At 32.6% G+C, this 25,995-nt stretch overlaps 1 protein-coding gene across 5 annotated transcripts in view; it reads right to left on the reverse strand.

Annotated features, from left to right (window-relative positions):
- LOC132691794 (disintegrin and metalloproteinase domain-containing protein 18) overlaps nt 1-25,995 on the reverse strand; it is a 143,677-nt gene that overhangs the window by 97,075 nt on the left and 20,607 nt on the right. For 4 of the 5 annotated variants that reach the window (XM_060653498.3, XM_060653497.3, XM_060653501.3 and 1 more), the window contains 6 exons: nt 24,665-24,741; nt 23,370-23,547; nt 17,233-17,298; nt 10,799-10,870; nt 10,439-10,605; nt 9,336-9,417 (listed from right to left, as the gene is read on the reverse strand). In XM_060653498.3, coding sequence (XP_060509481.2) covers nt 9,336-9,417; nt 10,439-10,605; nt 10,799-10,870; nt 17,233-17,298; nt 23,370-23,547; nt 24,665-24,741 — 642 coding nt within the window. The remainder of the gene's footprint in view (nt 1-9,335; nt 9,418-10,438; nt 10,606-10,798; nt 10,871-17,232; nt 17,299-23,369; nt 23,548-24,664; nt 24,742-25,995) is intronic. The other variant, XM_060653500.3, reaches the window with a different exon arrangement.

Here is a 25,995-nt window from a genome sequence, read left to right on the forward strand (position 1 = left end):
ATTTTTTTGCAAGAGAATAAGCCTAAATAACAAATAACACACAGAAATCATAGCATTGTAAGATCAAGCAGTGAAATTATTGAACACTATCAGAAGAAGTAAATCCAACTGTCAACCACTATGAAGTGTCTCAGTATCTGAGGGGAATTTAAGAAAACTTTCAGGTGAAAGCAATGCCAGTTTTTGATTAGTAACAAATTATTAGTAGCAATTAATTTTCATACCTAGATTTTAGTGAAAGCATAATTTGCTAGAACATAAAAAGAACCATTCCATTTAAACTTTTAATTATTATGCTATAACCAGGAAGAATGAAGAAATAAATTAATGAAGAAATAAATTCCTACACAAATTAACCAAGGCTTGAAAATCAACACTTAAGAACTTGAAAGCAGCAAAAAATAAATGACAGATTACACAAAAACAAACAATTCCATTATTGGTTGAATTTCCATAAATAACAAGGAGGGCAGAGTGTGAAATACATTTTAAGTACAGAAGGAAAAAGATTATCATCCCCAAATTATAAATCTAGCAAAAATAACACCAAAATTAGATTGAATAAATATATTTTTACATAAAAAAACTAAAGAATTCATTGCAAGTGGACATGAACTACAAAAATTGTTGGAGAAAGAGATTGAGGTTGAAACTAAATGATTCTAGATGAAAACTTAAATCCTCAGAAAATTAAAGTATTGGAAATGATAAATATATGGGTAAATACAAGAGATTTTAGGTGGCTTAGTTTTGTTAAGAGTGCTATAACAATTATTAACTATTCAAGGGAAAATGAATAATATTATCTTGCAGATTTGTATGTATCTTAAAGCAATGTTTCTACCTATGAAATAAAGTAACATAATTTAACTCTCTGTGAAAAGTTAAGTCAATTCCTAAAGACTAGGGGGATAAAAGAACCTGAAGAGAGCAGAAAAAAAAATCCTTGAACTGGGAATGATTCATGCTCACACCAGTCAGAATAAAAACATTCATAATTTATGAGGTTTTGGACAGAGTACATAGAATCAGAAGTCTACTGCCTCAGTTGTTTGGCAAGCTTTACTCTAGATGAAACGAGTCCTGTTTCTACTTGAGAACATTTAAAATAACAGCGTGAAAGAAGCAAATTCTATGCGAGTACTTTAATTCTGTCTGAGAAAAGGGACAATAATACACACAGACAAACACACATACTATTTATTTATTTTTTTATGTTTATTTATTTTTGAGAGAGAGGGAGAGAAAGAGAGTGAATAGGGGAGGGGCAGAGAGAGAGGGAGACACAGAATCCAAAGCAGGCTCCAGGCTCTGAGCTGTCAGCACAGAGCCCGACGCCAGGCTCCAACTCACGAACCATGAGATCATGACCTGAGCCGAAGTCAGACGCTCAGCCGACTGAATCACCCAGGCACCCCTACAAACATACGTATTAATATGCAGCAACTGACAGTGTATAATTGAAAACAAGCAACCAAACAAAATTTAAAAAGCAGAGGATGCCAGTGAAATGGCCAAGTAGATAGTCCCAAGAACCCATCCCTCCGCGAAAACACTAATAATTTGAGGAAAATTTGTCAGAATCGATTTTTTCAGAACTCTAAAAAACAAAGTCTTACAAGCAACCAAGTGAATTCAGAATTAATGAAAAAGGCAACTTGAAAATTTATAGCTAGTATTTTAAAATGCTACCAGACTATGGGGGTATTTTCTTACATATTTTTTAAATGTATTAAAATTTTTAAGTCAACTCAAAAAATGATAGGAAAGCATTGTGGCATATTTACTTCCCCTACTCTTGCCCCAGTCTACAGCATGAATTTATTTCTGGGGTCTCCATTCTGTTCTATTTGTCTAGATGTTTGTTTTGTACCAGTATCATACTATTTTGATTACTGTATATTTATAGTATATTTTAAAGTCAGAAAGTGTCATGTCTCCAGATAAGTTCTTCTTGCTTGAGATTTCTTTGCCCAGGATTTCTTGTGGTTCCATATAATATTTAGGGTTTTCTTTCTATTTCTGTAAATAATGACATTGAAGTTTTGATAGGGAATGCACTGAAACTGTAGATCACTTGCGTGTAATATAGACATTTAAAAATATTAATTCTTCCAATTAGTGAAGATGGGATGTCTTTCCACTTATCTGTATCATCTCATTCCTCTCATCAATGTTTTATAATTTTCATTGTGCAAATCTTTGACCAATTTGGTTAAGTTTATTCCTAAGTATTTTATTCTTTTTGTTACTATTGTGAATGGAAATGTTTTATTGATTTCCTTTTTCAGATAGTCCATTGTGTATAAAAACATGACTAATTTTTGTAATGTTTATTTTGTTTCTGCAACTTTACTGAATTTATTATTTCTGAGTCCTTTGTTGTTGTTCAGGGGTTTCTACATATATGATCACGTCATCTTCAAACAAGAGATAATTTTACATCTTCTTTTCCAGTTTTGATTTTTCTTTCTCCTTTCTTCCTTCCTTCTTTCCACCTTTCTTCCCTTCCTCCCTTCCTCTCTCTTTCTCTCTTTTTCTTCTCTATCTTCTTTTTCTTCTCCTTCTTCTTCTTTTGTGTAATTGCTCTGGCTAGGACTTCCAGTATTATGTTAAATAGAAGTTGTGAGAGTGGGTATTCTTGCCTTGTACCAGATCTGAGATGGAAAGCTTTCAGTTTTCCCTGGTTGATTATGATGAGCTCTAGGCTATTGCCATATGATCTTCATTCTGTTGAAGCAATTTCCTTTTAAAACTGGTTTGTTGAGAGTTTTTATCATGAATGGATGTTGAACTTTCTCAAATGTTTTTCTGTTTCCACTAAGATGATTGTGTGTTTTTTCCTCTTTCATTTTGTTCATGTATTGTATCATATTGACTGCTTTCCATGTTTGGCCATGATCATATACTGCTTAGTACTCTGTGTTGTGATTGCTTTCCACGTTCAACATATGTTTCGTCTCAGGGGTAAATTCCACTTGGTCATAATGTATAATCCTTTTAATGCAATAAATTATATTGAATTTTTTTTGCTAATATTTTAAGCTTTTGCATCTATGTGCATCAGGGATATTGGCCTGTGGTTTTGTTTTCTTGTGGTATCTCTTTTTCTGGCTTTTATATGAGGCTGATGCTGGTTTGTTAAAATATATTTGGAAGTGTTCTCCCTTCAATTATTTTGAAGAGTTTCAGAAGGATTGGTGTTAATTATTCTTTGAATTTTTGGTAGAAATCTCCAGTAAAACCATCTGTTCCTTGGCTTTTTTTTTTTGGTTGGGAGGCTTTGATTACTAATTGAATCTCTATTTGGTATTGCTTTGATCAAGTTTTCTATTTTTCCTGATTATTTTGGTAGGTTGTATTTTTCCAAGAATGTATCCATTTTTTCCAGGTTATCTAATTTGTTAACATATAATTATTCTTAATAGTCCTTTTTACCTCTGTAATTTATCCATTGTAATGTCTCCACTTTCATTTCTGACTTCATTTATTTAAATCTTCCCTCTACTTTTTTCTTAATTATTTTAGGTAAGAGCTTATCAATTTTATTTTTCTTGTCACAAATCCCAAATCCTAGCTTTGTCATTTTTCCCATTATTTTTCTATTCTCTATTTGATTTATTTTTCACTACACAAACTCTCCAAAAAAAATCCAGAAATAGACAAAACATAGCTCATTTTATGAACTCATCATTACCTTGATAGAAAATCCATAAATAGCCATTACTAGAAAAGATAACTACAGTTTGATATACCCAATCACCATAAATGCAAAATTTCTTTCTTTCTTTATATATATATATATTTAATTTTTTTTAAATTTATTTTTGAGACAGAGAGAGACAGAGCATGAGCAGGGGAGGGGCAGAGAGAGAGGGAGACACAGAATCCGAAGCAGGCTCCAGGCTCTAAACTGTCAGCAAAGCCCAACGCGGGGCTCGAACTCACAGACTGTGAGATCATGACCTGAGCCGAAGTCAGACACTTAACTGACTGAGCCACCCAGGTGCCCCTAAATGCAAAATTTCCTAACAAAATTTCACCAACTTGAATCCAAAAATATACGAAAAAGACAATACATCAAGACCAAGTGGGATTTATTCTGGGAACACAAAGCTAGTTCACCAATTGAAAATTCATCAATAATATAGTCACCATATCAACAGACTAAAGAATTAAAAAATGTATGAGTTTTCAATAAATACAGAGAAAGACATTTGACAAAATCCAATATTCATGTTCGGTGAAACAAAGAAACACAAAAAAATATCTGCTTAGTAGGAATCAAAGGGAGCTTCCTTATAAAGAGTCTCTCTATAAATCCTATAGCTAACATCCTATAAAATCATGAAAGACTGAATGCATTCCCTGTAAGATTACAAACAAGGCAAGGTTTAGACTCTCACAACTTCTATTCAATATTGTATTAGGGATTCTAATTGATGGAATAAATTGAGAAAAAATAAAAGGCATACAGATTAGAATGGAATAAAAAAAATTGTCTCTATTCTCAGATGACCTATCTATATATCTGTCTATCTATCTATCTATCATCTATCTATCATCTATGTTAGTTTGATTAACTAGATAAATGTATTCAAATATCACCATGTGTAAAACAACATGAATTCCTTTGCCAATTTCACTACAAATAGACCATCTTTGCTCACGTTTCAGTCAATTGATAAAACTATTAAAGCCATTCTCAAATGTTTGAGCTGTCGCACTAAATTAAAAAACTCAAATATTTTTACCTAGATTTATTTATTTATTTATTTATTTATTATGAAATAAATATTATTCTATTTTTGTTTACTAAAATCCTTAGTATCTACCCCTCACCTGTTGCCCAGGAAAATGTCAACATAAATTAGCAAGATCTTATATGTTGTCTTGCTTTATGAGCTAACATCTTCTGGAAAGCCTTTACAACTTTTATTAACCTATGAGGATAAAGGCTGATGAGATTAAAATAAAGCAGGGTAAACTATGGTCCACAAACCCAATCTAGCCTATGACCAGTACAGCCTTCAAATAAGAATGGTTTTAGGGGAGCCTGGGTGGCTCAGTTGGTTAAATGTCTGACTTCAACTTAAGTCATAATCTCACGTTCGTGGGTTTGAGCCCCATGTCAGGCTCTGCTGACAGCTCAGAGCCTGGAGCCTGCTTTGGATTCTGTGTCTCCCTCTCTCTCTGCCCCTCCCCTGCTCACACTCTGTTTCTGTCTCTCAAAAATGAATAAAAAAAAAATTTTTTTTAATAAATAATGGTTTTATATTTTTAAATAATTAAAAAAATAAAAAATAATACTTTGTGACAAATTAAAATTATATGAGATTAAATTTCAGTATTCATAAATAAAGTATTATTGGAACACCACCATGCTCATAAATTTATATACTTTCTATATTGGCTTTTGCATTACAGTGGCAGAGTTAATGAGCTGTAATGTAGATTACATGGTCTACAAAGTCTGAAACATTTAGTACTTGTTCCTTTTTATATAAAATATGCTAATCCTTAAGATAGAGCTTAGAGTGAACAGGTGTCATTATAAGGCATCCAATTCAAATGAAATTATTACAGGATCTTTACACAGAGAAGTAAGAAGTTTCACCTCACCACAGACGTGGACCAGCTACTTCAGTTGACCAAAACACTCTTAGAAGAATTTGTCATTTTAAATTTTGATCGGGTTCCTGTTCTGAGGAATTCTGAGGTTCGGGATATCTGGGTGGCTCAGTTGGTTAAGCATCCAGCTCTTGAGTTTGGCTCAGGTCAGGTTTGTGGGATCAAGCCCTTCATGGGGCTCTGTGCTGACAATGCAGAGCCTGCTGGACGTTCTTTTTCCCCCCTCTCTCTGCCTCTTTTGTGTGCTTGCACATGCTCTCTCACTCTCTCAGAATAAATAAACTTAAAAAATATATTTAAAAAAAATTTTTTTAATAAAATGATCAGGTTCATCTTGGGTTCATCCATTGTTACAATCCCAAGTCTAAGGTCTCCTTCCAATTAATGTGCTAATTATAAAATAACAGATTTGGTCCCCGCTTGTCTTTATTCTAATTATATTCTTATGTTTATTTGTTTTTGAGAGACACACAGAGAGACAGACAGACAGACAGAGTGCAAGCAGGGGAGGGGCAGAGAGAGAGGACACACAGAATCCAAAGCAGGCTCCAAGCTCCAAGCTGTCAGCACAGAGCCTGATGCAGGGCGTGAACTTACAAACGGTGAGATCATGACTTGAGCTGAAGTCGGCTCAGCTTACTGAAGATGCTTGCCTGACTGAGCCACCCAGGTACCCACCCCCACTTGTCTGTAATTCTGCAACATGAACAATTAATCGGGTAAATGATTCTCAGTTATACTTGCCTAGTGGTTACCAAAAAAAGGAGACGATTTTAAAGCCACTATAGGATCCAAGAAGAAAGAATTTTATAAAAGCAACTGGGGAAAAAAAGCAGCTGGTTAACATATAACAGATAAATTATTGATAAACCAACAGAGGATGATGAGGCAATTCTGAGATTAGAAAAGCAAAATGTTGCTACCAACACCAGAACAGGATGTATAAATGAAGATCCATTCTTAGAATCCATAAACATGTGCTACTCAATAGGAGCCACATGACAGAAGGACGAGGAGTTTCAGAACAGAAAGCAATAGTTCTGAGACATTTCTCCAAGCAGGGTCAGTATGTAGACATACTAAGACATTTCCCTGCCTCCATCTAATCATCCACACTTGCTGAATATACCCAAAAGCATGAAGGCAAAGAAGCCCAGGGAATATATATATGTAGTACCCTATGAGACAGATCAGAGCAGAGGATTATCATGAGATGGATCTGAGAACACTTAGATGAGTGACTGATCAAAAGTATAAATATCAAAAAATATTAGGGAATGTAGAAGTAAAAGAACAAACTTAAATAAGATAAAATAAATTGTATAATGAGTCAAAATGCTCTAATATATAATTAACAAAGTTCCATAGAGAAAAGGGGAAAAAATGATCAAATAAAATATAGTAAAATTTCTCAAATCAGAAGTAAATTAGTATCCAGATTGAAAGGACTTTAATATAACCAGCATATTGGATGATGAAAGACAACATACAAGGATTTTAAAAAGTCTTAAATGTTTCCATACATGAAATAAGCAAGACACACAAATGAATGAGAATAAAAATAGCATTAAATTTCTAAAGAAATGGTAAAAGACAAGGAAAAAATCCTTTAAAATTCCAAGGTACAATTATTTTAAAAGGAAAATTAACCATAGGGTGTCTGGGTGGCTCAGTCAGGTAAGCATCAGACTGATTTTGGTTCAAGTCATGATCTCAGGGTCATAGGCTCAAGCCCCACATCAGGCTCCATGCTGAATATGGAAACTGTTTGGGGTTCTCTCTCTCCCTCTCTCTCTGCCCCTCCCCCACTCATTCTCTCTTTCTCAAAATAAAAAAAACATATATATATATATATACACATATATATATATATATGAAAGTAAAATTAACCAATCTTTGAAATAATTAAATGTATTTTCAATCATGTCACTCTCAAACAATTTGCTACACATCTATTTTTTAGTAAATTATAAGAGCATATATTCTACTAAAATGAGTAAGCAAGTCATGAAAAAAGAATACACGTTCCAAAGGAGAAATGGTAGAAAATTTGTAAACAGCCCCTATGCAAGAAGTTTAATAGAGATTGGGGGAAAAAAAGAAACATCCCCAGAGCTCCAAAGAGGACTTTTTGAAACATGTAAAAAAAGTAGAGGCAATTTTTAATTTTATTAAAGAATTTGGGCAAAGGCAATATTATGCAGTTACAAATTTGGGAAGAAACAAAAGCTAAGCAATGAAGGCGATTTAATTTTATTTCATTATTTGGCTCATCTGAGAATAAAACAAAATTCTAATAAGCTATATTATTATAGAGGAAGAATGGAAGAGGTGGCAAGTCAGTATTATGAGCTATTAGGATCCTAAATTCTGACTTCACTGATAGTAAGTCAATGGATGTCTAAATTTGAAGACTCAAGAAATTTCAAGGGCATTTTATTTAAAAATATAGAGTAAAAATGAATCAATTATTCTTACACATATAAGCATGGGTAAATTCCACAGACATAATTTTGAACAAATAATTGGCAGATACAAGAATATACTGTGTATTATTTCATTTACATAAAGCTCAAAAAGAGGCCAACTTAACCAATGGTGATAAGTGTCAAAAAGTGTTTTTCTTTGATATGGATAGTAAGTGGAAGGAGGTATATGATTCATAGGGGTCTTATGAAGTGGTGAAATACACTATTTCTTGATCTCCATGATATTTATGGCTATGTATTAACCTGGTCAATATTAATTGTGCTAGATATTTATGATTTTTGCAATGTTCTTTACATGTAATATACTCCAATAAAACTTTATTTACAAGGAGATGAATATAAAAGTATAAGTCAGGAGGAAAAATTAAAAAAAAAATGCAGGCGTAGTTTATGTAAGGGACTGATTTCGTTTTTTCAGTATTAGTCCTGTAAAATCACTTGTTTTTTTAAATTTTTTAAAAACACTTTTATTGTTTATTTATTTTTGAGAGAAAGAGAGCACAAGTGGGAGGAAGGGCAGAGAGAGAGGGAGACACAGAATCTGAAGCAGGCTCCAGGCTCTAAGCTGTCAGCACAGAGCTTGATGCGGGGCTTGAACTTGGGTATGGTGAGATCATAACCTGAGCTGAAGTTGATCGCCCAACTGACTGAGCCACCCAGGTGCCCCAAAAATCATTTGTATTTGTAACACGTGAATGTGTATTACTTATTAAGATACAAATTTAAAAAGAAAAGTGGAGCTATATGAATCAACATGTATATGTCTTTTAAAAAGCTGTTCAAAATAGTTCTGAAATGATTCATAAAATAAGAACAATGCAGAACAACATGTAGTAAATGGACCCATACTTTTGTAACAATAGCATAATAACACATAAAATGGCAAGGACAAATTAATGATTTTTGCTATTTCTTGAATTTAAAGTAGACATACAGGAGGATTTAACTTTGCTTACTGTTTTACATCCTTAGAAATTCTGATATAACTGTCGTAATAGTCATTATTCCTATTCAGTGAATGAGTATTTTAATGTATGTTCATATTATGTTCTAAGATTAAAATATTTTTGTCCAAACAAAATAATAAATACACATAGAGAGAAAAATGCCTTATTGTACACTACTTTTATTATACACTATTTAGCTATATTAAATAATATAAAATGCAATATACAGATTAGAAAAAAATAGTAAAGAAGGATAAAGATTACATACCATAGCAATATCTGCATTATGGCTTTTATTGCATATTGTGCCAGAAAATGTTGCTCCCAAATATGTAGGATGTTTCCTGTAACTACATCATTATAGTATAAACTTTTTATTACCATAGTTATTCAGAGCAATTTACTACTTTATTTATTAAGCTAAATCTTCCATAAAATTTACAATGATTTTCAAATATACAAATTTTTGACCTGGATAATATCTAAAATATTATACAAAATGCTCATTGAAAATTATGATTCACTTTAGTAGCAATTTTCTCTCATCACCTCTTAGACTTGAAATAATTTGACTATCATGAATTCTCCTCAGTTTCCCTTATTCTGCATGCATTCTTTTGATCACTAAAAGTCAAAAAAGTTTTTTTATATTTTTATTTTTTTTAAGTTTATTTATTTTCAGAGAAAGAGAGCATGTGCACGCATGGAGGAGAAGCAGAAAGGGGGAGAGAGAGAATCCCAAGTAAGCCCCATGCTGTCATTGCAAAGCCTGACATGGGTCTGGATCACGGCCTGAGTCAAAATCAAAGTCAGAGGTCTAACCAACTGAGCCACCCAGGCACCCCAAACAAAAAGGATTTTTAATCTGTGGAATAAGAAGTTTTGTCTGTCCTAAATGTAAGCATTTTCTTAAATTAAATATTATCAAAAAAATTCTTTTTAGTCAAGCAGTAGACATGAAATGTATTAACATATTATAGATAATATTAACTGAATAGTGACAATTTTAACATTATTAATAAGCTAAGGTTTACATGTACTCTTTAGTAAACATATATAGTAGTAAAGTATGTAGTATAACATATGTACATAACATAAGTAATGTATTCTGTAGTTATGAAAGTCAAGTCTTTTTATATAAATTATATTCCAAAATATATTGTGATATATGTGATATATGTTACTTATGTTGTTTTTATTCTTATCATCTTTTCAACTATACTATAACATCTATGGCAATAGCTATATATGAAAATGTTTAACATTTTCAGAGGCCTACAGAAAGTTGAAGAACACAGTAAATGCATTAATTATCAAATTAATTATATTATTTATGCATATCTCTTTTTTAATGTAGAACATTGTGCTTACATAAGTAAGAATGCTATATCATGGGGCCGTAGGATAAGATAGTCCCGTTTCCATACAAAAAATCTTTGTAATAAATCATCAGCATCCCCGTTGGTAGAAATTTTGTTTTTATCTGACCACAATTCCAAGGAGGACAGCATTACAGTCAGTTTGAACTGAGTAAACATCTAAAATAAGATTTATGGCATACTTGTTAAAATAACATTAATTATTAAATCAAAACGATATAACATAAGGAATATATTCAGTTTATTATTTAGATTATTGAACATTTTTAAGTCATTGATTTGTCATGGTAAAATAGAAACCGGTTTCAATGATTTTTCATAAAACTATAAATGTAAAAAACTTAAAACTTACAGTGTTGACAAGGCCAGTAATCTGGATAATTTTCTGTGTTACAGCCATCATTTCTGATCCCATATAATCATACTGAAAAACAATTTTTAAATTATTCTTTTAAAATGTGAGTGATAATAATTTCTCTTTCGACGGTGAATATATCTTGCTCATAACAGGCAGGTAAATCATAGGATTTGTCAAACAATATAACACATACTACTATAATGATGACGACATCATAAAAGAAGCAACAATAAAAAATCATAGGCTTTTAAAATAGATTCTCATTTGTTAATATTTTAAAGAAACTCTCAAGCAGAAACAATTGAAATCATCAAGAGGTCCCAAAATAACTTCAGAGATTCCTCCTTAGTTTAATGGGATTTCTTCAGCTAGACACAGAGGGAAACACAAAATCTCCCATCACATGGTTGGTTAAAAATATCAAATCAATAAACAAAATAAAAGGCTCAAATATATCTATAGAACAAAAAAACAAAAATGACAATTATAAAAATTAAACATTATGTGGAATAAAGGATTCAAAAACTTTGATAATGAATACAATGAAATTATGTAAAGGAAAGGAGAAAAGAAACAAACTGGCCTGTGAAATGGTAAATTCTTGAGAGGACATAAACTTGTATTTATTTGAGAACTTAATGTGTTCTTTGCAGTCATGTTTTGGAAAATGCTTAGTACCTCTGCAAAAGTTGTTAATTGTACAAATTGAAAAAATAGACTCCTACCAAATCTTAGAACTCTGCATAACTTGTTTACTCAAAATTTTGGTAGTTATTGAAATGGATGTGCTTGTTATAAGCATTAACATAGAAATAATGTAAAATTAATTATATATTTCCATTTCATGAATTAGAAGTTAAACATATTCTGGTAAAAAAAATTTCCTTATAATAGAAAAAACACAGCATTAGAGAAGTATTATACATATGAAATGTATTCCTATACAACACACAAATAAAAAAATCCTTATTTATGACAATATGAGAATACTCAAGATCATCAGAGTAGAGGTATAATTTCATATACTAAATGTCATGACACTTTGGAAGATAGAGCTAGCCCCAAAGGTTTATTTCACAAGGTAAAAATTCTCAATATATAAGGAAGGCATATCAATGCTTAATTAGTAGGAAATAATACACATCATCAAAATATGGAAAACAAAATGGACACAATTAAAACAAGAATTTAAAAAACCCGCAATAATAGTTCAAGATATTAACCCAACTCTCTCAGTAACTGATAGGAAAAGAGGGCAAAAACTTAGTAAACTTAGAAGGTCTGAGCAATACAGTTAAAATGTTTGACTCATTAATATACAGACATAACTCCATTCAAAAAGGGCAGAATAGGGGCGCCTGGGTGGCTCAGTCGGTTAAGCGTCTGACTTCAGCTCAGGTCATGATCTCTCAGTCAGCTCAGGTCATGACCTCACAGTTTGTGGGTTAGAGCCCCGCATCCGGCTCTGTGCTGACAGCTCAGAGCCTGGAGCCTGCTTCAGATTCTGTGTCTCCCTCTCTCTCTGCCCCTCCCATGCTCATGCTCTGACTCTCTCTGTCTCTCAATAATAAATAAAAGTTAAAAAAAAAAAAAGGTAGAATATAATAAATCTTTTTAAAATTCATGTGGACCATTTACAAAACTGACCATATACTGAGCCATAAAAGAAGTCACAACACATTTCCAAGGTTTCACATCATTCAGATCATGCTTTTTTACCACTATGGAATAAAACTGATATGAGTAACTAAAATACAACTTGAAAATCCCCAAATATTTTGAATTGAACCAATACAATTTAAATTCCCAGGGGTCACACACACACACACACACACACACACAAATGACTTAGACATAATTTAGAAAAACTGAAATGTTCAAAGAAGTCAGACTTATCAAAATTTGTGTTGCTAGTAACAAACATAAACCCTTGTATTAGATAGTAACTCTTTGACAAGAGATAAACTGTTAAGCATAAATACATTAGAAAATAAAAAATGCATAAAATCAATTATCTTATCCAAACCAAAGAAACTGAAAGGGAGGAAATAACAGACAGAAGATAAGAAAATAATGTTAGGGAATAAACATAAGTAATCACGGAATATATTTAGCTGTTCCATGAGGTGGTATCTCATTGTGGTTTTGCTTTGTATTTCCCTGATGATGAGTGATATTGAGCATCTTTTCATGTGTCTGTTAGCCATCTGGATGTCTTCTTTGGAAAAGTTTCTATTCATGTCTTCTGCTCATTTCTTCACTGGATTATTTGACTTTGGGGTGTTCAGTTTGATAAGTTATTTATATATTTTGGATACTAACCCTTTATCAGATATGTTATTTGCAAGTATCTTCTCCAATCCCATAGATTGACTTTTGTTGATTGTTTCTTCCACTGTGCAGAAGCTTTTTATCTTGCTGAAGTCCCAGTAGTTCATGTTCTTTGTTTCTCTTGCCTCTAGAGACATATCTAGTAAGAAGTTGCTATGGCCAATGTCAAAGGGGTAGGTCTCTGTATGCTCCTCTAAGATTTTGATAGTTTCCTGTCTCACATTTAGGTTTGTCATCCATTTTGAATTTATTTCTGTGTATGGTGTAAGAAAGCAGTCCCGTTTCATTCTTTTGCATGTTGCTGTCCAGTTTTTCCAACACCATTTGTTGAAGAGACTCTTTTGTCCACTGGATAGTCTTCCCTGCTTTTTCAAGTGTAAGTTGACCATATAGTTATGGATCCATTTCTGGGTCTTCTATTACATTCCATTGACCTAACTGCCTGTTTTTGTCCCAGTACCATATTGTCTGCATCACTACAGTTTTGTAATATAGCTCAAAGTCCAGAATTATGATGCCTCCAGCTTTGCTTTTTCTTTTTCAAGATTGCTTTGGCTCTTCATGGTCTTTTGTGGTTCCATACAAATTTTAGGATTATTTGTTCTAGCTCTGTGAAAAACACTTGTGGTATTTTGATAGGGATTGCATAAATGTGCAGATTGCTTTAAGTAGTATAAACATTTTAACAATATTTGTTCTTCCAATCCATGAGCATGGAATTTTTTTCCATTTCGTTGTGTCCTCTTCCCATTTTTGTCATAAGTGTCCGATAGTTTTCAGAGTACAAATCATTTACATCTTTGGTTAGATTTATTCCTAGGTATTTTATTGCTTTTGGTGCAGTTGTAAATGGGATCAATTCCTTGATTTCTCTTTCTGCTGCTTCATTATTGGTGTGGATGCAACAGATTTCTGTACATTGATTTTGTATCCTGTGACTTTACTGATAGTGTATCAGTTCTAGCAATTTTTTGGTGGAGTCTTGTGGGTTTTCTACATAGAGTGTCACATCATCTGAAAATAGTGAAAGTTTGACTTCTTCCTTGCTGATTTGTATGCTTTTTATTTCTTTCTGTTTTCTGATTTCTGAAGCTAAGATATTCATTACTATTTAACATAGTAATGAGAGTGGACATCCTTGACTTTTTCCTAAGGGAAAGGGTCTCAGCTTTTCCACATTGAGGATTATACTAGCTGTGGGTGTTTTGTATATGGTCTTTCTAATATTGAGGTATGTTCCATCTATCATTACTTTGTTGAGGGTTTTTGTCAAGAATGAATGCCATACCTTGTCAAATGACTTTTTTTCATCTATTGACAAAATCATACAGTTCTTACCCTTTCTTTTATTAATGTGGTACATCATGTTGATTGATTTAAGAATACTGAACCACCCTTGCACCCCAGAAATAAATCCCACTTGACTGTAGTTAATGATTCTTTTAATGTAATGTTGGTTTCCATTTTCTAGTATGTTTAGAATTTTTTCACCATGTTCATTAGGGATATTGGTGTATAATTCTTCTTTTTAGTATAGTCTTTGTTGGTTTTGGGATCAAGGTAATGCTGGCCTCATAGGATGAATTTGGAAGTTTTCCTCCCATTTCTACTTTTTTAAAACAGTTTAAGAAGAATAGATATTAACTCTTCTTTAAATGTTTGGTAGAATGCCCCTGGGAAACCATTTGGCTCTGGATTTTTATATGTTAGGAGATTTTTGATCACTGATTCAATTTCGTTGCTGGTTATGTCTGTCTGATGGATATGAAAAAAATAAACCTTAACTCTTACCTCACACCACACATTTTTATCAATTAGAGGAAAGCATAAAACTCTATGTGAAAAGATAAAGAAAAATAAATTCCAAAACAAAAGTAAAAATATTTGTGTCCTCGGAGTAAGAAAATATTTCTTAAATGGAAAAAATAAAATAATGATAAAAATCATATATTGGACTTAAATGCTTTATCATTAAAAAATATGTCCATCAAAAGACACCACTAAGGGAAAGAAAAAACAAGCCTCAAATTGGGAGAAGATATCCCCAATATAGCCATCTGACAAAAGATTCACATTCAAAATATATAAAACTCCACAAAGCATTAATAAAAATATTAAAATGGGAAACACTTGTATATTTTCTCTTAAAGAGAATATCCAGGGGCACCTGGGTGGCTCAGTCAGTTGAGCGTCCGACTTGGGCTCAGGTCATGATCTCACTGTTCACGAGTTTGAGCCCTGCATTGGTCTCCGTGATGACAGCTCAGAGCCAGGAACCTGCTTCAGACTGTGTTTCCCTCTCTCTCTGCTTCTCTCCCACTCTTGCTCTGTCCCTCTTTCTCTCTCTCTCTCTCAAAAATAAATAAACATTAAAAAATTTTAAAAAGAGAGAATATCCAAATAGTCTACAACAATATCAAATGTATTCAAACTCATTAGTCATCAGGTAAATGCTAATAAAAACCACAATATGATCTCATTTTACATACACTAGAATGGCTAAAATTTAAAGACTATCAATACCAATTGTTTGTGGAGATATGGAACCCTTGAACCTTTATTTGGGGGGGGTACCTTGGATCTTTCATACTTTGTTGACGGGAAAACAAATTGCTATATTCAATCAACATCTCTTAAAGGTAACATATACTAATGCTACAACAGAAAAATTTCACTCTTAGGTAGGTATTCAAAAGAAATTTTGTCTACCAAATGGATATTTTTCTAAAGAAGACATACACATGATCAACAGGTGCATGAAAAGGTGATCAACATCACTGATCATCAGGCAAATAAATGCAAATCAAAACCTCAGTGAGATATCACCATACACTTGTTAGAATGTCTATTATCTAAAAGACAAGAGATTTCAAATGTTGGAAAAGATGTGAAGAAAAGTAAACCCTTATACACTGTTGGTGAGAATGCAAATTGGTACAGCCATTATGGAAAACAGTATGATGGTTCCTTCAACAGTTAAAAATAAAACTACTACATATCTAGCAATTCCATTTCAGGGTAAATATACTAAAGAAACAAGATCGAAGAGATATCTGTACTCCCATGTTTAATGTAGCACTATTCATAACAGACTAGATATGGAAGCTACCTAAGTGCCCATCAACAGATTAATGAATAAAAAAGTGTGGCATGTATATGTATATGTATGTGTATATGTATATGTATATGTATATGTATATGTATATGTATATGTATATACACACATGCAATGGAATATTAGTCATAAAAAATGAAGGAAATATCCTATTTGCAACAACTTGATGAACATGGAGTGCATTACACTAAATGAAATAAGCCAGCAAAAGACAAAAACTGTATTGTATCAATTATATGTAAAAATAAAAAAATTAAAAAAAGAAAAGAAAATAGAATGGTGGTTGCTGTGGCTGGTGGAAGGAGAAAATGGAGAGATATAGGTCAAAGAGTAACACACTTTCAGTCATAAAAAAGGATAAATTCTGAAGATCTAATGCACAGGCATGGTGACTAGAGTTCATAATATGGTATTGTATACTTGAAAGTTGCTGAGAGTAAGTGTTATTACCACACACACTTGGGCACACACACACACACACACGCAAAGAGAAGAAAAACGAGTTAACTATGTGAAGTAATGGATGTGTTGATTATCTTAATCTTGGTAATGAATCCACAATGTATATCAAATTATCACATTTTGCACTTTAAATATATACAATTCTATTAATTATTCCTCAATAAAGTTAGAAAAAATAAGTGAATTGGTAAGATGTTAAATATTTGATATGCTCAAAAAATGTAACGAGAGATGTTAGAGCAGGTAAGGAAAAATCAAGGCTGTTAGAAAGTGAGGTCAAGGAGAGACTGGGCTAAACTTAGGATAGGGAAAGGGTAGATACTGGAGGGCACTCTAGGCTAGTTTGGATTTTTCATCATAACTGAGTAACACCTAAAATAAAATATCTTTACTTTTCAATAATTTAAAAATTACATATGTCTTCAAAATTAAGATAAAATATTTTCATTAAGTTCAAAGAAAGAAAGAGAAAAAGAGAGAAAGAGGGAATGAGGTGGGGGGAGGGAAAAGTTTGACTTACCAAATCTTTTTCCACTATAATGTGAATTTCTAGGTATTGGGGTAATAGTTTTGGAAGAGCTGTTTTCTGAAGAAAAAAGGATTTATCGAATGTTAACATGTACTGAATTTGTTAAAGTGAAAATGCTGACATGTAAATAAGGAAAAATAACAACATATAAAACCTTCATGAGGACTTAAATATAAAAATTAATTACAAATCAGAAAATTTCATTTGAAAATGTATTCTAGGTTTAAGAGAGTTCCAGTGAGCTTGCTGGAGTAATGTAAGAGTTTAAGTAATCTCTATTAATACTGAATGAGAAAGAAAGTGAATATAAAGATATATATTCTGTTGTCTTCATCTCGTGACAAATCTACATTACCAGTTCACACTTGAAAATTTTTCACGAACTGTCCTCCTAAAGACTATGGCAGCACCAACTGTGGTGCACTAGAAATCTTTTCATTCATTCAGTATAGGGAATATTTGAGAATTCATTGACAACACATAAATTTGGGTAAATAGTATTCCTTGTACTATTAACTATATGTGTACACAGGAAAGAACAAAGTGCGCAATATCAGAAATAATTCTGCAGTCTCAGAGCATAAGCTGTATGCCCCATTTGGTATGATGTAATAATTCTTGATTGTGCCAGGTCAGTCAGCTAAAACTCATCAATTTATTATATCATCACTTAGCACTTTAAATCTAATTTTTATACAAGCTGTATTTCTAACACATTGAAATTCCATTTTACATATAGAAATTAAAAAAAAAACTCACAAAATTTCTTCCTTGATCCAATTAAATACACTAAATACAAGAGTATTTACTTGATCACCAAATACAAGAGTATTTACTTGATCACTAAATACAAGAGTAACAAGGTACAATTGGGTCTGTCATAAAATAGCATAGGTTAAATGAATAAATGAGCAAACTAACTGGACTTAATGGGTAGAGCCTAGATTTAAATTAGTTTGTTTAAATTCCCATAGGGAAGTAAAGTATGCCTGTATCATATTACCTATTTTTGTCATTACCTATCTGTCTGTCTGATTACATGCATATATGCAATTTTGTAGAAATGAAAGTGCTCTTATTTCTTATTTTCTCTCATATAATGCTGAAATACATGAGTTTGGCCTCCTAACCCTCTTTTATAATTTCTCTGCAAATTTTCAGCACTAACTAGTCTTATAACAATGGTGATCATATAATTTATTGTTCTAACTGGAATAATATGGAGTGGGATAAGAGTTCACTAAAACTAAATTATATAATTACTGAAATTGATTTTTAGTTCTATTTCATCACTTTGGTAGACCTAAAATATTTCTACTCAAAAGTTATTTCTAAAACTAGATTTCTTCTTATATACATCTGACTACATGAAGCCAAAACATTTCTAGGTTTTCTTTGATTAAAAATAGCATAAATAATTTTTCTTGAAAAATACTCATGGACTTTAATTTCTTAGCCATATCTCCCTATAAATGTGTCTGATATTTTTAGAAAATTTTTTCAGTATATTCTTAATATTTTCATTACATTGCTTATGATTTTGTTCAAGGTTACATTTTATGGTTTATACACTTGAAATTGATAACACCTTCAACTGACTTTTTACTAAATACCATAATTTTTTTAAATTTATTTTGAGAGAGAGAGAGAGAGAGGTGTATGTGTGTGTGTGTGTGTATGTGTGTGCAAGAGAGGACCAAAGAGGGAATCCCAAACAGGCTCCATGCTGTTACCATGGAGCCCAATGTGGGGTTTGAACTCATGAACCATGAGATCGTGACCTGAGCCAAAATTATGACACTGTTGTTACCCTGACATTTTTCCCTTTCAAATTTACATTCTTCTTCTCACTCTTTAGTATTTAAATTTATAAATGAAATTAAATAATATTCACTGTAATGTCAGATAAGTCACCTTCAATAAAATGAGCTTCAAAACTCATTAACTCACTAAGAGATTATTTAATTTTATTAATTTTTTTTAAAAACTACTTATTGCAAAGCAGATCAAGAATCTCATGTACCATTAATCCAGTTACTCCAATGGTTATATCTTACAAAAAGCTGTAGTACATTATCAAAGCCAGGAAGCTGACTCTGTACGATGTATATGTGTATATTTCTATGTTATTCTGTAATGTGTGCATTTATGTAAACACCATTGCAATCAAGACACGGATACATTCCATTATTGCAAAAATCTTCCTTTCATATCTCTTTAAAGTTACACCCACTTCCAACTTCCCATTTATTCCTAACCTGTGATAATCACTGATCTTTCCCCAAAATCCAGGTTCATAGTGCCTCCCTTATATTTAGCCTTAATCCAAACATCAGAGAATTCCCCTGTTCTCTGCTCCATGCCAAATCCATGACCTGTGTTAAAATGTGTCAAAAAAGTACAGGAGAAAGAGCAAGAAGATCAGGAAGAGACATTTTATCTAAAGACGCAAAACAAAGTCCAGTGTAGAAATGTAAAGCTAAACAGAACAACCATTACTCTAACAAATTACCATTCACCTTAAACAAAATATATCACTAAAAGAAATATGAAACCTCTGGTAGGTATACTAAAGGTAGCAATAGCAAAAACACACACTAACAGATGTATATTCTGACTATATTACACAAACTTTTGAGCTAAAGACCTAGCAGAAAGATATGCTCATTTCCAAGGCTAAAATTAATATTTAATTCAATATCTACTGCCTACTGACTTATGTAACATGTTTACATTTCACAAAAGATAGAGAAGGGATACAGACAGGCAAGAAGAAAATGCAATATAGAAACTATAGCTACCATGAGACTTACACAGACACAGACACAGATGTTGGAACTATCAGAAGGAATATTTAAAGTAACTCTAGCTAATATGTTAAAGGCACTGATGGAAAATCTTAAATAATGCAATGTGAGATATGTAATTTCAGCACCAAATATTTCTACAACAGCCACCTAATATGGAAAGTAGTTGGTTGTCCCTATCTACATGTGTTTATGCACATTTTATTTTATCATTGAGTTCCTTTGAGTTGTATCTTGATAAGTCAGTATTTGTAACTTTGCAAATAGAAATGATCTAAAAAAGAGAAAGAGGTTGCCTGTTTGCTTCTCAGAGGGGGGAAAACATTTTTATAATTTTCTCACTGACTTCTAGATAAAATCAATGATTGTCTAGTGAAAGTTTGGCAGACATATCTTCTATTACTTTAAAGAATATTTAGTCTAATTAATGACATATCAGTGGTGCCTGGGTGGGTCAATCAGTTAAGCATCCAACTCTTGATTTCAGCTCAGGTCATGATCTCATGATCATGATCTCAAGCTCCACGTAGGGCTCCATGCTGGACATAAAGTCTGCTTAAGATTCTCTCCCTCACCCTATGTCCCTCCCCCACTTGTGCACATGAACACATGCTCTCTTTCTTTCTAAAAAAAAAAATGACAAGTCACTTATAAATGAAAAATGCAGAACAAAGCTCAAAAATGCCCCAAAGAAGGATGCTGGGACAGCAGACATGAAGTACAAAACCCCTACAGGAAAAAAAATGTGGAAAACAGAAGTTTTGAAGAATACAAACAATTTGACATAATTAACATCTGTAAAACACTACAGAAAACAACTGCAGAATATATACAGAAACATATATACTAAAGTCAAATGCACTATCTGAACATGATGAAAGTCAATTAGAAATAAGTACCAAGAAAGATATCTAGAAATGTCCAATTATGCACACTTCTAAATTTCCCATGGTTCACTGGAGGAGTAACAAGGGAAATTTAAAAATATGTTACATTAAAAGATAATAAACACATGGTATATAAAATTCAAGAAATGAAAAGACATCAATTAAAATCAGGGTGAGATACTCCAGAAATTATCCCCTACATAAAACCAGTAAGAGAACTGGCTAAAATTGTTAGAGTCAACTTTTTCAGATCTCTAGAAATTAACAAATAGCCTGCAGCCTTCTGGGAGTGTTTGTTCAATAAAAATAACTTATCTGGGTAAAAACAGTGATATATGGAGGATTTGAATTTGCCCTAGTCTTTTCTCCCATTAATTGAAATCTAATAGCAACATTTGCAGTAAATACCAGCAGAGTGGCAACCTCCAGAAAATTCAGAATATGGCTGGAACATCTTCAAAATCTCATTTCCAAAGAAATGTCACCACCTGACCTATTTTTTCCTAGAAAACCTATTTCAAGTTTGTCTGTATTGAACTAAATTACATTTTACAAAGTCTGAAAAGCTCTTTTTTCAAAGGGGTTTGTTTTAAACAATTACAAGCATTTTTTTTAACTTTATAGTTGTCTGGGACAGTGAATGACCATGGGGCAAACAGTAGACCAATAAAGGAAAAGCTGGAGAATAAGATACCCACATGAAGCTTTAAAAAGCTATGACAAATTTCTGGGAATTTAGCAGACTACACACATGTGTATACATGCCCAAGGCTGTATACATACTTAGGAAAGACCTGAAAAGACCCTAAACTCTCACTTCTGAGAGATCTTGAGACTCTGTGCAAGGATAAAGTGAAATGAAAGGCACAGTTGTAACTGCCTGGCCAAGTGACAAAGGCATTTTCCAACATGCACAGAGAGACTCTCAGCAAAAACTGGGAGACTTATTGTTTTCAAGCATTTAAAGAACTCTGTGTGATCATTAACCCACCAATAAGATAACAGAATAGAAACTTCAGTGGCTACTCATAACACATAATACAGACTTTATAAAACCAGTTAAAAAATACACAAAGCAAACAACTACAATGAATATCAGCAACAATATTTGATGGAGGGGGATGTGATTTCCAGAGTTATCACATTATATTACTTGGAATGACTAGTTTCAGTTTTCAAAAAATTGAGACGTGAAAAAGACCTAGAGTATGACCCATATACAGTCAAAAGGTCAACAATAAAAACTGTCTTTGAGGAAGATTAGATGTTGGACTTACTAGAGAAACACTTTAGGTATTAAGTTATGTATAAATACTGAAGGAGAATACTTTAATAATGTCTGACTAAATATGGAATGTCAATAAAGGCATAAAGTTATTTTAAAAAACAAATAGAAAATCTGGTATTGAAAAATACAATAATTGAAATAAAATATCCATTAGAGAGGCTTCACATCAGATATGAGCAGAGAGGAAAGAATTGGGGAACTTGAAGACAGATCTATTGAGATTATACAATCTGAGGAAGAGAAAGAAACATGAATGGGCCACAATAAACAAAATCTAATAGACCTATGAGGTACTGTCATGCAGACCAACATATACATAATGGGAGTATCAGAAGGTGAGGAGGTAGATAAAAGTGCAAAAGAATATCCCAAGAACTAATGGCCCCAAATTTCCCAAATTAGGGGAAAAACATTAGTTTACACAAAAAAGAAGCTTAGTGAACTCCAATTTAGATAAACTCAAAAACAACTACTCAGATAAATTCAAAAAGAACTACTCATCATAAGAAAAGTGCAATAAACAAAAGATAAAGAGAGAAACTTGAAAGAAACAACAGAGAAGGGGCCCATCGTGTACAAGGAATCCTCAATAAGATTAATAACACCTAATTTTTCATCAGCAATCATGGAGTCCATAAGACAATGAAATAAAAAACATTCAAAATGATGAAAGAAAAACACCTGTCAAACAACACTACATGCAGCCTATAGGTAAATTAAGAGCTTAATAATATACAAATGATGATCTATTTTAGAAAGATATGTTCAAGTAGCATGTAAAACTATATATAAAAATAAAAGAGTAATTTTACCAAGGTAGTGGTAACTTGACTTTATTTTATTGACTTTATTTATATAGTGACTTCATTCTTCCTTTATTTCTAAATTTTACTCAGTAGTATGTATTTTTGCTTGAATAAAAATAGAAAATAAGAAATGTTACATAATACAGTATAAGCTTGAAATACATTGTTGTGTAATTGTCATATATTTTAGATAGAATAAGGATGTCTTATTATAAGATGTAGAAAGAAGATATCAAATTTGATATTTCTACTCCACAGAAAAGTAGCTCCTTTTCACAATGAACAAAATTCTACACAAGTAGTTTCATAGTATGTCCTAACATCTGAATTAGCACATTACCTGCGAGCTTAAATTATCTTTATAGGATTGGTCTTTCTGCCAAATATTGCTGTAATTTTCTGCTAGCCATGGTATATCTTGATTATCATTTTTCAGTTGATAAATTATGTGCTCAAATCTTGCTGAAGATTCCAATGGCTCAATTCCATAGCTGATGTTTTCAAACTGAAGGAATCCCCTGAATATTTAGAAATCAATGACATAAAAACCCTACAAAGCTATAATCTAAAATGTGAAAAGTACTTTAAATCTAAGTTAAATTTCAATACTTTAAATTAGGTATTTATATAATTTCAAAGCGCTAAAAGAAACCATGTCTAAACAACTAAAGGGAAGTATTAGGATGTCTCGCTAAATAGACCATGTCAGCAAAGGCATGGAAAATATAGAAAAGAAATCAATAGAAATTCCAGCTTGAAATATACTAAGGAGCACATTATAAACACACTTTATTTTCCTATTTTTTCAGTCTACTATTGGTAACTGAGATACCACATCTACCTTAGTTTTGCTCATATATTAAATAACAACATATATTTAAAAGTATTTTGTATTACCTGTATAGTAGTCATATTCATTCAAGATTTATTAAATAAGGCCAAGTATTTGTTGAAAATCAAGACACTTGTTGAGAATTCCACAGGAATAAAGGTCATTTTCTTCCAGAGATTAAAATAAGGGAAAGCAGGTATACAGAGTGTACCTCTAAAGAGGGGGTATCTATGAAAAGCCACATTAAATGGATGCCAATTTTTCTGAGATGACATGAGTAAATTCTAGACATCAGGCAAACAAAAACAAAAGGAAGTTAGGGAGAGTCTTTTTTTCTTTGCTCTGGACCAGTCTTCCTCTGATAATACCTTTCTCCTGCCACTAACACTGATGAAAATCACTTATTCCTGCCTTTTACCTCTGAGGTACCTTCTTAATTAATTGTTTTATGCCTGATACTGAGTACACCTAAACTGAAAAAATACAATATGCAGCTATTTAAATGACAAGTTAATATCATTTCCTATAACTATTTGAGACAATTAACATTGCAACAATATTATTTATTTCTAAAGTTTCTTTTACGGAAACTATCCCCTTCTGCACAGTGTCTTAAAATAATACCTGCAGTCAGAATTCCCTGGTGTGATTTCATCTGAACAGGCACTAAATAAAGTCCAACTACTAATATTAATATTAAAAAGTGAGGCCATCATAAAGGAAACTTTCAGAATGTGGATCCTCTTTACCTTCCCAGATTTATGTCTGCTAGCCACTAGTTTTCCATGTCAAAGATGCTATACCTGAGTCCAGAACAGATGCTGAGTGTTGCAAGTGAATTTGGAAAATTTGCAATATATCCTTGGTAATGGCAATGTATCTGAAAAACAACATAGAAGGGTAAACAAATAAATTATTTATGATTAAAAATGTATTTGCACACATTACAGAAGATTAAAAATGTCAAAATAATTAAAATAAGATTTATATATAGATAGATTTATTAATGCAGAGTTTCAAGGAAAAAAGGTTTCTGAAAGTCCTGTTTATTCTGTACCATCAATGTGCCAATGAGTACTCTCAGCCTGAGTTTATCTCTCTCACATACCATTTAAAAATTTTTTCTAATGTTTATTTATTTTTGAGAGAGAGAGACAGGGTATGAGCCAGGGAGGGACACAGAGAAAAGGGAGACACAGAATTCGAAGAAGGCTCCAGGCTCTGAGATATCAGCACAGAGCCAGACACCGGGCTCAAATTCACGAACTGTGAGATCATGCCCTGAGCTGAAGTCAGAAGCTTAACTGACTGAGCCACCCAGGCGCCCCATCACATGCCTTTTTTTTTTAATTTAAATTTTAGTTAGTTAATATACAGTGCAACATTGGATTAGAATCCAGTGATTTATCACTTACATACATGAATACCCAGTGTTCACAAGTGCTCTTTTTAATACTCATCCATCTAGCCCATCTCCCACCCACCTCTCTCCATCAACCCTCAGTTTGTTCTCTATTGTTAATAGTCTACTATTTATTTCTCTCTCTTCTCTTCCCTCTCCTTCCTATGAGCTCATCTGTTTTGCTTCTTAAATTCCACATATGAATAAAATCATATGGTATTTGTCCTTCTCTGATTGATGTATTTTGCTCAGCATAATACATTCTAGCTCCATCCACTTGTTGCAAATGACAAGATTTCATTCTTTTTGATGGTTGAGTAGTACTCCATTATATAGAGAGACCATCTTTTTTTATTCATTAATCAATTGATGGACATTTGGGCTCTTTCCATAGCTTGGCTATTGTTCATAATGTTGCTATAGCCATTGGGATGCATGTACCCCTTCGAATCTGCATTTTTATATCCTTTGGGTAAACACCTGATAGTGCAATTGCTAAATCATTGAGTAGTTCTACTTTTAGTTTTTTGAGGAACCACTGTACTGTTCTACAGAGTGGCTACACCAGTTTTCATTTCCACAAGCAGTGCAAGAGGGTTTCCCTTTCTCCACAACCTTGTCAACATCTGGGGTTTTTTAGCCATTCTGACAGGTGTGAGGTGGCATCTCATTGTGGTTTTGCTTTGTATTTCCCTGATGATGAGTGATGTTGAACATCTTTTCATGTATCTG

This window comes from Panthera onca, chromosome B1 (genome assembly GCF_046562875.1).
Source record: "Panthera onca isolate mPanOnc1 chromosome B1, mPanOnc1 haplotype 2, whole genome shotgun sequence".
NCBI lineage: Eukaryota > Metazoa > Chordata > Mammalia > Carnivora > Felidae > Panthera > Panthera onca.